The following is a 12,494-nucleotide window of genomic DNA, read 5'->3' as shown; positions in this document are numbered from 1 at the left end:
GTGGGCTCAAAGAATAAACCAGTGGTCCAAGTCTGAACTTTTAAGAACTAGCTTTATTTATTAAACCAAATCAGGATGCTCTGCTCACGTTGTTCCATCTATCCACCTCCCCTCCACTCAGGTCAGTACTGCATACCTCATTCTGACCACAAGGCGTCACTCTTGTTTTTACCATTGTTTCATAGATCATTTTCCAGATAGCACTGGGGCTTGACAAGAACAGGAGATGTGAGAGTGGGAACACTGTCTTAAGCTCTGGGCAGATAACTATATCCAGGTGTGTTTAGGAAGGGACGTTGGAGGGAGTGGGGCTCAAGAAGGCTAGGTTAGCAGATGCGGTGAGAATGGAAGGACAGTGTTTCAAATGCCATCAGAGTCTCTCCATGTAAAAAGCTTTGCCCTTCTCATTTAGTTCTTGCTGGTACTGCTGATGCTCCTTTTCAAACAGCTGGTGCAGGGCAGCTTGACGGACCTGGTGGGGTGGGTAGAAGAGTGTGATATTTTCCCTGTTTACTCGCCTTCCTCATTCTTTCTCCCTGTTTGCTTTCCTATCCCGTTTTCTCTTGGATCTGGAATTGCCTATGGCTTAAAATTAAGCAGGAGCATAAAGACTAAACTTTGGAGGGGAAGCCAACCCATTTTTTCCTCTGTGGGTGTGCAGACCCACATCTTTTCTGAGAACACACCAAAAACCACAAACATTTCTAGGCATCTGGGATACAAAGATGGTGAATGACAGCAACTGGGGACTCCAGGGAGAGAGGTTCCCAGAGGCAGATGCTAGGCACTAAAACTAGGCGCAGTTTTACCAAGTGAGAGGAGTAAGGACGACCGCTTTGGGACTCTGCAGCTGGATACAAAGAATTGGTGAAAAGGAGCTTTGGTTTCAGGGTTAGAGTTGCTGCTCTGATGTAATGGCAGAGACCAGGAGCTTGGGAATCCCAGTGGGAAAAGGAATAGTGCAGTAGAGGATGAAACTTCAGGCCACTAGAACTCACCATCAGCAACTGCTTGTTGGCCAGTGCCAACTCCTGTACCATGGTGTCCTGCATCCTTAGGATAGCATATGGGTTTCTCCTCTGGCTTAATGTTATCTGCCACAGACAGTGAGTGTGTGAATTTCGCCACCTGTCCCAGGCACAAAGGTAGGGGTTGAATAGGTTAGAGTTAAGAGGAGAGACAGAACCCTGTCAAAGGAGGCTCTTCATCAGAACTTCTGTACCATTGTCAGAGAAGACTGCAAACTCCTTGAAAAGGTGACTAGTACTGGCTTAGCTTCTCCAGGAAAGAACGCTGGAGTGGGTTGCCATTCCCTTCTCCAGGGGATCTTCCCAACCCAGGGATCCAACCTGGGTCTCCTGTATTGTAGGCGGATTCTTTACCGTCTGAGCCACCAGGGAAACCTTGATATAGAACCTAGCGTATATCAATAGGAAGTCTGTCATTCAATCACCATAATAACCATGTGTCATAGGTATCAGTTTTTGCATTATACAAATAAGGAAACGTAGTTCAGGTGAGTTGCCCAAGGTCACCTGATGGCAGACCTGGGTATCAAATCCAATCTAAAGACTGATTCCTTCCATCATACCAGTGATACTCTGTCTTGGCTAGACACTCTGGAATCATTTGTTAAGGTTTTCTAATACACAACAGGATTATACACATGTGATACACACCCATATCCTCTGTTCAGATAATCTTGTTGACATTTCTTTAAAAAAATCAAGTATTTTTTACAGATGACTGAAAAATACATACAGGAATATATATTAAATGAAAGCTGGAAGCATCATTCTTCTGCCCCAGTTCATCTCAACAAAGTTATCAGTTTCTTGTGCATCTTTATAGAAAAATTTTTATCATGTATCAGCAAGTATAACTTTTATTTTTAACATGAAATTTTACATTTACATAAGCAGTATTACGTAACAATTTGGACTTTTCACATCAGCACTTAGAGATTTGCTTCATTCTGTTTAAAGGCTGCCAAGTACTTTTATAACAATTTCACCAGCTACATGTTATTTCTAGCTTTTTTACTTGTATGAACAATATTTTGTCACGAATACTCATATGTGTGCATTCTATTGCTTTTGTAGGTATGTGTATAAGGTATTCCTAGAAGTCGAGTTGCCAGTTCAAAGGATCTATGAATTTAAAATTTTGATAGATTTTACAAAAAAGGCTGCATCAATCTTGACTCCCATGAAAACTATATGCATTCTTTTTATGTCACATCCTTGCTACCTCTGGGTATAACCTATGAAACCTTAAAAAACAGGCTTATCCTATCTAATCTTAGGCCATTTTAGTCAGAATCTTCTTCTGGGTTAAGGCTTTTAAAAAAAATCTTTTGCCACATCATGCAGCACATGGGATCTTACTTCCCCACCCACTCCCGCACCCACTGCATTGGCAGCAAGCAATCTTAACCACTGGACCACTGGGGAAGTCCTAAGACCTTTGTTTTTTTAAAAACACTCCCCAGGTGATAAGAGATATACAGCTTAATCTTTGAGTTTTCTTATTCATTCATTCAATAAACACCTACTGCGTACCTACCACATGGTTGGTGAGTGTGGTACCAGACAACAAATATTTGAATTTTCCTTAAAAACTAAAAAAACAAAAACTTGCTCCAATTTTCCTTCAGAGAATGGGAAGCAAGGAAACAAGGGCTGCTGTTTGCCTGCTTCACACCTATTTGCCTTTTTGAGGAGCCCCTAACAAGATGAAGTGGATATCAGAGGAGGGCAGGAGAGTGAACATGTCAAACTGAAGCGTAAGGGAAAGGACAGAAGCAGAGATTACCTGTGCACCATCTTCTTAAGTTCCAGGGCCCTTTGAAAATGCTGCAAGAAAAGGGAGTTCTGTTATCTGCCTTGATCTCTAGTACCTCACCCTCAGTGCCCTAACATAGTGGGAGACAAAGACCTTTCTTTTCGGAGAGAGGGGAGTAGCCAACTTCCTAGGGCAGGTGTGGAGAAAGTCCTATTATGCAGGGGTTAGTATGCAACAAATATTGGAATACCTACTACGTGCCAGTCTCCCACCCCTGCTGCTACCCTTCAGTTACACCAAGGGCCTCTCTCAAGAACTGTCAATTTCTGATAAATTCATCTGGAAACCTTATCCAGGGGAAACTCATCCAAAGCAGCCTTCTCCAACTCTGCGTACCTCTTCTACTTTTCCCATCTTTTCCATGGACATGTCTACAGACTTCCTTGATGTAGTCTTAGGAGACTGAACAAGCTCTCATTTCTGTTTAGTCACCAAGGATTCAGTAGTCATAGCAACATTTACACCTCCAACAATGAGCCTAGGCCTACAAGAGTTGATTGGTCGCCTGGCCTGTTGCCCCAGAGACCTGAAGGGAATCCTGGTTCTCCAGCCTTCTATTAGTGACACAGGCACTTTTATGAACAAGGACCCCAGTTGCAACTTTAGGATTTCTTCTTTTGAGATCCCACATGACCCAACTAAGAGTTTGTATACCACAACTCAAGAGTTTGATCAAAGATCCCACATTCTGCAACTAAGACCTGGTGCAGCCAAATACAAATAAAAAGAAACATTTTTTTAAAACCAGGCTGCATCGGGTCTTAGTTGCAGAATGTGGGATCTTTGATCAAACTTTTGATCAAACTCTAGTTCCCCAACTAGGGGTGGAACCAATACTCACTGCATTGGGAGCATGAAGTCTTAGCCACTGGACCACCAGAGAAGCCCTCACATGTCTGTTTTATTAAAAGACAACTATAGAGGAATGAATCATATGCTTTATTTTTTAATTGTTCATTAAATGGTTTATAAAGTCAGATCAAGATATTGGTCTATTTCTTCACACTATCCCACAAATAAGGAGTGATGGGATTATATCAGATGTTAAAACATTCCTTTTTTTATTCATGACAGTATACAATGAAAGTGGAAGGCAGATCCTTGCATGTTAGAGAAGTTGTGTTAATGTTCCCAGTAACATCCTGGTTTAAGTGGAGCACCAGGGTAAGTTGTTCTAGGCAGCACTCATGGCCTCCACCAATTTCCGCAGCATTCTGTATACCATTTCCACCAATCAACTCTTAGATGTCTCAAACCAAATGGCTCCCATTCAACTGTGTACAGAAGACAGGACACCAAGCCCGGTCACCCTTGGGATAATTTATAGTCTGGAAAAGGACAGATGAACCATGATCAAAAAACCAAGTGAGGATTTTTAAGGAAGTTTTGACAGAAATATTAAGAAAAACATCTAATTCAACTCCAGAGAAAAGTGATATCAAGGGAAAATAAAGTCTTAACTGATGTTCTAAAACTGGCCATAAGAGCGGGTGGGAGAATGATCCTCTAGGCATGAAATCTTAAGAGCTCTGAACACAACCAGGGCTTCAGCTGATCCAGAGCTGGGCTGAACCAGATGACCTGAGTGAGGGCCACCCGGCAAGCACACTGCAGTCTGTCTGGCTCCATCAACAGTGAGAGGCCTTCAGCTCCATCACAGAGTACTCTCCAGTGTGTTATAGTTGTCCTTAAAGCTCTTCAATTCGAGGAAGTGCTTGGCACGTTTACTCTTCTGACTGGAGGGGAGGTATGTCACCTGGATGGTTGTTGGGGAGACTTCAGGAGACTGGGTTAGGTCTTTGGCTGCTGACTGGTGTTGTCGCTGAGAGCTCCCACTTCGTGCTTTGACCCTGAAGAACACAAAGAGGGCTGGTCATGGACAGATAGAGGACTAATGGAAGAAAACAATTCAAGGCTTCTACATCCTATGCATGCAATTGTAGCCACAAATGGTCTCTGTCCTATCTTACAAACTAGTTACTAAAATCCCATGTGGTAGCTTAGAAATAGCAGAGAAACCAATTTTCCCAATGAGTCCCTGCCTCTGACTCAACCTCTTCTTCATTCCACTGTGCTTAAAGAAAACTTTTAATTCTGATTCACCTAATGTGTGGATGCCACTAATATACTCCCAGTCCAAAGAGTCCTTTGAAACAACTGACCTCCAAAAAATAATATTGAAATTAACTATTGAATTATCATAAGTTAGGACACTAAATCTGGTTCTTTTACCAACATGTAATTTACTCACATCCCATTATCCCTTTATGGTGGTATCACCCCTTTTGCAGATTAGGAAACTGAGGGTCCATCAAGAAAGTTGCCTGAGGTCACAAAGCTAGTAAGTGACAGAGAGCTGGGATTAAAATCTAAGTTTGTCAGATTTTAGAGCCTATACTCTTCAATATACCCGTTGAAATTTTCTAGAAACTAGAGATCTAAGAGACTAAATTTTTAAAAATGTGGTAAAATACATATAAAATTTACCATCTTAACAATTTTTAAATGTTTACAGTTCAGTAGTATTAGGTACATTCACACTGTTGTGCAACCAACATCCAGAATTCTTTTCACCTTGGAAAACAAACTCTCTGCCTATTAAACAACTCCCTATTCCTCCTTCCCTCCAGCCACTACCACCCACATTCTGCTTTCTGTCTCTATGAATATGACTACTCTAGGTACCTCATGTAAGTGGAGTCATACAGTATTTTACTTTCAAAGAAACTGAACTTGAACAGGCCTTCTCCACCCTTTCCAAGTGTTTTCATTAGTTTTCTAAGTGGTTTTTATAGGATATTTTGTCTTTAGAACAAAGTAGTTTTTAAGGATATACAGAAAACAGGACAGACATACCCCTCATCTTTTGAGAATAATAATCAACACAGCAGAAAGCAGATGTGTTATTTTCGTGGCTGGTAAGTAACTCTTTATTCCAGATTGGCTTTCCGCCTTTACTCTTATAATTACATACATGCATAAACAACATATTGAAGCTCTGTTAGTAGGTATTTAAAATGTTCCCAGCAAAAAGTTATGAAGTCTCTTCTATAAAACACAGCTTAGCTCTTTAGTGATACCTTTTGTTTCAGTCAGGTAATAAAATTGGCTGACAATTAATTCTTTTTATCAGACCAAGATACAAAGGAAGACATCTTTGTTTGCTGAAAAACTATTTTATTCCTTTTACTGGTATAACAGATTACACCAATTCTGACATTTTACTGAGTTGGACCAAAAAATAAAAATAAGAAAAGAGATACAAAAAAGTAGGAGAAACTTCTTTTATTAGCTTGCATCTACTTTCCACCATAAAGAAACAGCTCTAGGACCTGATTTTGTTCACAGTGCTTTTGAAAGTAATCTAACTGTGAAAACAGCCCAGGACTACTGTATTCTCTAACCAGCTTCCTTTGACATGTTCCCCTCCAAACTCACACTGTGGCCAGCTCACTCAGGGCCTCCTGATAGCGCAGGTACTCACTCAGGCCAAAGACCTGAAGAAAGAGGAAGGAAGAATGAGGATCTCTCAGTCTGGGGCATCCCTTTAGTTCCCTGAAGGAAAACGTGGCCACCCACTGTGGCTTACCCCTGTCCCATAGCGGGCTGTCTCATAGCCATCCAGCAGGGTATCAATAAGGGCCTTGCGCACACCCTTGAAAGGAGTACTAGTGTTTCGAAGATCTAGCAGGTAGGAGCGGAAATTCTTGCCCATTAAGGAATGGGGATGTCGGCCTTCAGCATGAAATGGGATCTCTGTGGAGATAATAGAACAATGATACCCCCTTCCCCGTTTGTTTAGTCTTACTAATTAATTTCCCAAACTTAGAAACAGGTACAATGAGTGAGTTGGGGGGAAATTTTAAGAGAATTAAGAAGACTAGAGATCTAGAGCTATGTCTGAGTGGTCATACAGTGGTGGCAATATAACTTAAATTATACCAATGGTATACAACAGTGTCATTCCTATTTACCCTCCTACTTACCCATAGTTTAAGATATAAACTATGTTTTGGTAGAGATAGAGCATTTCTGACAACAGTCATGAAAAAAATGGAAAAAAAATTCAAGAGTATTTTTGACAATGGTCAAATGGAAAAAAAAAATCAAGAACCATCTATGTAGGCTTGGTGAAAAAGCAGATGTTGCCTGTCTCCTGTGGAAAAACAAGCAAATTACCACTAGTTCATGAAACTAAAGGTATAGAAAGAACAAAACAAATCCAGACTCTCTGGAGAAAAATACCTTACCTACATCATTTCCTTAAGGCAAAACAGTAACCCAGTACTCTCAAAATTAGCAAACTCCTACCAGTTGGGTAGGTGTAGAAAGGACAAATTCTAACATAAATTGGGTTCCTCCCTCTCTTTCCCCGGGTGAGCTCTCAGGATACAGAACAGCTGCTGAGCAGCCCTTACCAGAGGCACGGATAGCATCCAGAGCTTTCATCCTGTATAGGTAGTTGTAGCAATCTGTTGAGAGAGAGACTGGTGTCAGGAATAACCCTCAAAAGATTCTCCAAACTCCAGCAAGCTTAAAGTGCTTCCCAATCTAACATATGCCCAGTAACAAGGAACCACAGCTGTTGAGTTTGCCAGCAGCTATGTTTACAACTGAGAAAAGGAATTCAGAATTTGTGAGACCCCTCACTGAAGTACTGTCCAAGAACATGCTACATACTTTGATTTCCCTGGGTTTCCAGCTGTAGCAGTCTTGCATCATCATCTGCGAGAAGCTGAGGTTCATACTTGATATCCTGAACCTTGGACAGTCGGATATCTATCTCCTCTTTTAAGTCCTGTTCATGTGGAGAAAACAATACACAGCCATTTAGCCTGTTCTTTGCTACCCATCAATCTGGAAATGGGGCAAAGTGGGAAACAACTAAGACAACAGAGGCAGAGAAAATGCTCATTTGGCTAATGAAAGCACCAGGTTAAGACTCAAGAATTTAAGAAAGTATGGGACTGGATTTGCTAAGAACCTCTCCAAAACACATATCTCTAAGCTAGATCTTTTAATCTGCTAGAATTCCTTCAAGTTTTATTATTTCTGACTTTCTGATTTTTTTTTTTTTTTTTTTCCTGCACCAGGGAGCTGCATGAAGGCTTTTAGGTTCCCTGTTAGGGACTGAACCTACATCCCCTGCAGTGGAAGTGCAGTCTTAACCACTGGACTGCCAGGGAGGTCCCCTCAGTTGGATTTAGAAGAGTCTTGGTTAGCTGTTTTTTCCTGAGCTGGGAAAAAATGGACATCAACTGTAGGTCATAATCTATTCTAAAACCCTAAGATCTGTATGTGGTTTAGAAGTTTGGGAACTATCTCTACTGGTAGACCACAGGATTTCTAGAGGTTTTCTTCTAAGAGCATATTTAATTTTTTAAGTAGTTAATTCAAAAACAAACTAGGGACTTCCCTGGTGGTCCAGTGGCTAGGACTCCAAGCTCCCAATCCAGGGGGCCCAAGTTAGATCCCTGGTCAGGGAACTAGATCCCACATGCTGCAGCAAAATTTGCTGCAGTCAAATTTAAAAAAAAAAAATATATATATATATATATATAAACCACTTATAACAGTTTCATATTCATCTTTCTAACTTAAGAGGGCTGCCAGAGTCCCAAGAAGTATTCTCTTGTAACTGTTTAGAAACTTCCATTGTGAAGTATGTCATACATAGAATACATTTCACATATATGTACACCTTAAATAATTATAAAATTCATTAATATGAACACCTGTATGCACTACTCACTTTAAGAACTGGGACATGACCAATGACTTCAAAGCCTTGTGTCCACCCCTGGTCAAATGCAATCTCCAACCTTAATTTCTCAAGTTTTATTTTTCTTTGCTGTTTTATCATGTTACCCTGAAGATGTTTAGCTTTGCCTGGCTTTGAACTTCATACAAATGGAAAAATATTTTGAGTTTCTCTGCAACCTTTTAAAATTTTAAATAAATTTTATTGAGGTGTAATTCAAATGCAATAAAATACATTCATTTTACGTGTCGTTTGATGAATCTTGACAAATGAATACTTTCATTCAACTACCATTCCAATCAAGATACAGAACATTTCCATCATTCCAAAATGTTTTTCATTCTCCTCTGCAGTTAAACTCCCCCTCCATGACCCAGGGAACACTGATGTTTTATCTGTTTTAAAATTCTCTACAAATGGAATGGAATCATATGGTATGTACTCTTTTGTAAATGGCTTTCTGGCATTTTTTTCACTCGGCATGTTTTTGAGATTCATTCATGTTTGTAATTCATTGATTCCATTCAAAAATATTTTGGGGATTCATTTGTGTTCATATTCTTATCTTCAGTTTATTTTCATTTCTCATAGTGTTCCAGAACACAAATATGTTTTCAAGTGGAAATTTAGCATAACATTTTTAAAAAATTACAAACAATGCTTTATTCTTGTACATGTCTTCTGGTACACATGCACAAATTAATTTCTCTGTGGTAGGAATTGCTGGGCTATGGATTAGGTACATTTGCAATCTTACTAGACAATACCCCAATATTTTCCAAAGCAGTTTTACTAATTTACACTTTTCACCAGCAACGGCTAAGAATTTAGACAATGTTTTAGAGCAAAAGGAATCTTGATCTCATCTAGTCTATAGTTGCTGGGAGAGGGTGGCAGTGGTGGGGTGTTTCTAAATAGTCAAAGTTTTGACTGACTCATGATATACTGTAAACTAACCTTGTATGACTGACTCATGATACAGTGTAAACTAACCCTATATCCTTCTTAAGGGAGGCAGTTGGCATTTGGAGAACTGAGAGAATGTGGAAGCACTGCTGAGGTTTCAGGCCACATCTTTGAGGCTTTCCATGAAATATATCAGCAAAGAAAAATGAGAAGAGTTACAACACTATTTAATGAAAGAACACTGGTCTAGGAGTTGACATAATTGTATACCAGCTCTAGCCCTCCCACTAACCTGCTTTTCACTCAACAATGAATTATTAACTATCTACTATATGTAGGCTGTGGCTCTATAGCAGTGAACAAAACTGGCATGGTGCCTACGTTATTAGAGCTTAGGGAAGAGACGGGCATTAAACAAATACACATAAAAGACAATTTGTAGTAAAATGCTATCTGAAACAAAAAAAGACCTAGTTTATAATGAGTCATAAACATTCCTCTTTCTAGGAAATAGTACTTGAGGTAAGCTCTAAAGATCAAATGAACTAGCTACATGAAAACCAGAGGTTGATCATTCTGCCCCAGTGACAGTACACATAATATAAGAAACTCAGCGCAGCTAGATCCCAGTGATCAATGGAGAGCCATACAAAAGGAGGTTGGCAAGGGCAACAGGCACCTTTTGCCCAGAAGTGGAAGACAGCAGCAGCAGGATGGGGGTGGCAGGAGGGTATTAAGAGTTCTGGTTTAGACATGTTAGGTTTGAGATGCCTATCAGACATCTAACTGGAAATGTTAGGTAGGCATTTGGATACACAAGTATGGAACTCAGGGAGGACTGGGATATAAATAAAATTTCAGTAGATTACTTAAAGAGAGGAAAGGTAGGCAGTTATCTTCAGGAGACAGTAGAGACACACTACTTGGTTATTCACTTCCTGTATGTCCTCAGTAAGTTGCTTCCTTTTCTTAGGTTTCAGTTTGTAACATGAATGATGGAACTAGATGATTTGTGCTGCCCTCATAAATCTAACGGAGAAGGCGATGGCACCCCACTCCAGTCTCTTGCCTGGAAAATCCCATGGGTGGAGGAGCCTGGTAGGCTGCAGTCCATGGGGTCGCTGAGGGTCCTACACGACTTAGCGACTTCACTTTCACTTTTCACTTTCAGGCATTGGAGAAGGAAATGGCAACCCGCCAGTGTTCTTGCCAGGAGAATCCGAGGGACGGGGGAGCCTGGTGGGCTGCCGTCTATGGGGTCACACAGAGTTGGACACGATTGATGCGACTTAGCAACAGCAGCAGCAACATAAATCTAAACGGATTCCCTGGTGGCTCAGACTGTAAGTCTGCCTGCAATGCAGGATATCTGGGTTCGATTCCTGGGTCGGGAAGATCTCATGGAGAAGGAAATGGCAACTCATTCCAATATTCTTGCCTGAAAAATCTCATGGACAGAGGAGCCTGGCCAGCTACAGTCCATAGGGTCGCAAAGAGTCGGACATGACTGAGTGACTTCATAAATCTAAAGTTTTGCAAAGTTTGCCTCCTCACTGATGTGGGGCTAATTCTAATCACTCTAACTCCATCCCAAATCAAAAACAAAACAAAATCCTCAAACAAAAAACACTGGGTAGCTTAAGTTTAACAGGGAAATATCTTACCACAGAAAGTTTGTAATTTAATTCAATTAAAATTGGAATTTTAATTCAAGTCCTTCATTCTGCAGATGCAGAAACTGAAGTCCTTGGATAAGTTACTAGCTGTGCCACAGCAGTGAGCAGGTAAGCCAGGACTCAAGATGACCTTTATCGCTCAGTGTACTAAAGCAAGCACGTGGGTAACTGGACAAAGAATACGGGAACTGAGTCATTTCGAAAGGCAAAGGAAATCTCATTCTGAGCCCTAATAGATCTGGAGAACCACGCCTATCTCATGTTTTAAGGACCTACCTTGGGGGCATTGTGTCCCACAGGGACATGAGGTCCCCTTCGGGATTTCATTGCAAAGCGCATGATTTGCCTCTTCACAAAAATAAATAGCAGTACAAACACCTGTCCAAAAGGCAGAGAACCTTGAATTAAAAAATTAAACAAAAGGCATGCCTTCAATTCAAATCTCAATTGGGGTTCTCAGGGGTGCTTTGGGATATAAGTTGGGGCAAAGCAAGGCCATTACCAATGGGGTGGGTACGGGTGAACCTGTGGCGGATATGCGTGGGGGGGTCGGCGTCCCAGGGTTTAGAGGGAGGGTTCTCAGCTGGGGGGGCGGGGGCGGGGCGGTGCGAGTCGGTGACTTACGCTCCCAGGTACTCCTGGGATAGGAGTCAAAGCCCAGAAAAGTGCAGGTGAGTGGGTGGAGAATGAGGACACGGGGGACTGCTCAAGAGGAGGGTCTCTACTGGGTCAGACGCGACCGCAGGAATGGGGTGGGGGAATCTCCTCACCAGGCTCCCGTAGGCCATCACCAGCACGACATTCACGCCAGACAGCCAGTTACTGCCGGACGCCATGGCCTCCCCACCCCGCGCGGAACTGCTCCGGTTTAACCCGCTGCCCTGCCTCGTCAGCCCGGGCTCCGCTGAGGCAACGGCGCCTGGGTTTCCTGAAACTCCCCGGCCATTTCCTTACGGGGACAGACCAAGGCTGACCGGGCCTGAAAACATGGCGGATGGGGGGGGCTAGGAAAGAAGAACGACGCCTTCCCGCTTCCCCCAAGCACGTGACTCAGGCACGCAAAGACAACCGGGACCGGCGAGTGCTGAGACGCGGAACTACGCCAGTAAGAGGAAGCAGAAGCCCTCTGCTCGTCACGTGGCGGAGGCGGGGCCGCCGCGGAGGAGGCGGGGCACACGCGCGCAGCCGGAACGAGGTGTCTCGTGGCGAGGCGGCACGCGCACGCTTACGTGCGCGTCCCTTTTCGCGTCACGTGCTGGGGGACGCAGGAAGGCAAGTGGGAGGGAGAAGGCGCGAGAGCGAGCGCG

General features: G+C 42.3%; 3 protein-coding genes across 12 annotated transcripts in view; 1 reads left to right on the top strand and 2 right to left on the bottom strand.

Moving 5' to 3' along the window:
- The window catches only part of UBAP2L (ubiquitin associated protein 2 like), a 71,633-nt gene that overhangs the window by 11,908 nt on the left and 47,231 nt on the right, over positions 1–12,494 (top strand). For 4 of the 9 annotated variants that reach the window (XM_024984119.2, XM_059881081.1, XM_010802850.4 and 1 more), the window contains exon 1: positions 11,797–11,858. The gene's annotated coding sequence lies outside the window, so the exon portion shown is untranslated. Of the gene's footprint in view, positions 1–10,682; positions 11,296–11,796; positions 12,460–12,494 lie in introns of those variants that run through there. The other 5 variants (XM_059881040.1, XM_059881038.1, XM_059881039.1 and 2 more) reach the window with 4 other exon arrangements.
- Positions 34–3,264, bottom strand: CFAP141 (cilia and flagella associated protein 141). The gene is given in 4 exon segments (NM_001038026.2): positions 34–472; positions 999–1,128; positions 2,815–2,855; positions 3,181–3,264. Coding segments are annotated over 4 exon segments (306 nt in total). The 5' UTR covers positions 3,214–3,264; the 3' UTR covers positions 34–370.
- C3H1orf43 (chromosome 3 C1orf43 homolog) lies at positions 3,765–12,176 on the bottom strand. 2 transcript variants are annotated; one of them, NM_001015666.1, is given in 7 exon segments: positions 3,765–4,694; positions 6,283–6,341; positions 6,434–6,600; positions 7,263–7,316; positions 7,525–7,642; positions 11,464–11,565; positions 11,958–12,173. In NM_001015666.1, coding segments are annotated over 7 exon segments (762 nt in total). In that variant the 5' UTR covers positions 12,024–12,173; the 3' UTR covers positions 3,765–4,498.

Source organism: Bos taurus, chromosome 3 (genome assembly GCF_002263795.3).
Source record: "Bos taurus isolate L1 Dominette 01449 registration number 42190680 breed Hereford chromosome 3, ARS-UCD2.0, whole genome shotgun sequence".
Lineage (NCBI taxonomy): Eukaryota > Metazoa > Chordata > Mammalia > Artiodactyla > Bovidae > Bos > Bos taurus.
This window is presented reverse-complemented; position numbering and strand designations above follow the sequence as displayed.

Bases quoted from the DNA above. Each gene is read 5' to 3' on its own strand.
- C3H1orf43 (XM_005203737.5), bottom strand. From the start codon at position 12,023: ATGGCGTCCGGCAGTAACTGGCTGTCTGGCGTGAATGTCGTGCTGGTG. The intron at 7,317-7,524 runs GTATGTAGCATG...CTCTCTCAACAG, and splicing joins GGAAACCCAGGGAAATCAAA to ATTGCTACAACTACCTATAC. The intron at 4,695-6,282 runs GTGAGTTTGGAG...TGTGTTCTTCAG, and splicing joins CTGAGTGAGCTGGCCACAGT to GGTCAAAGCACGAAGTGGGA.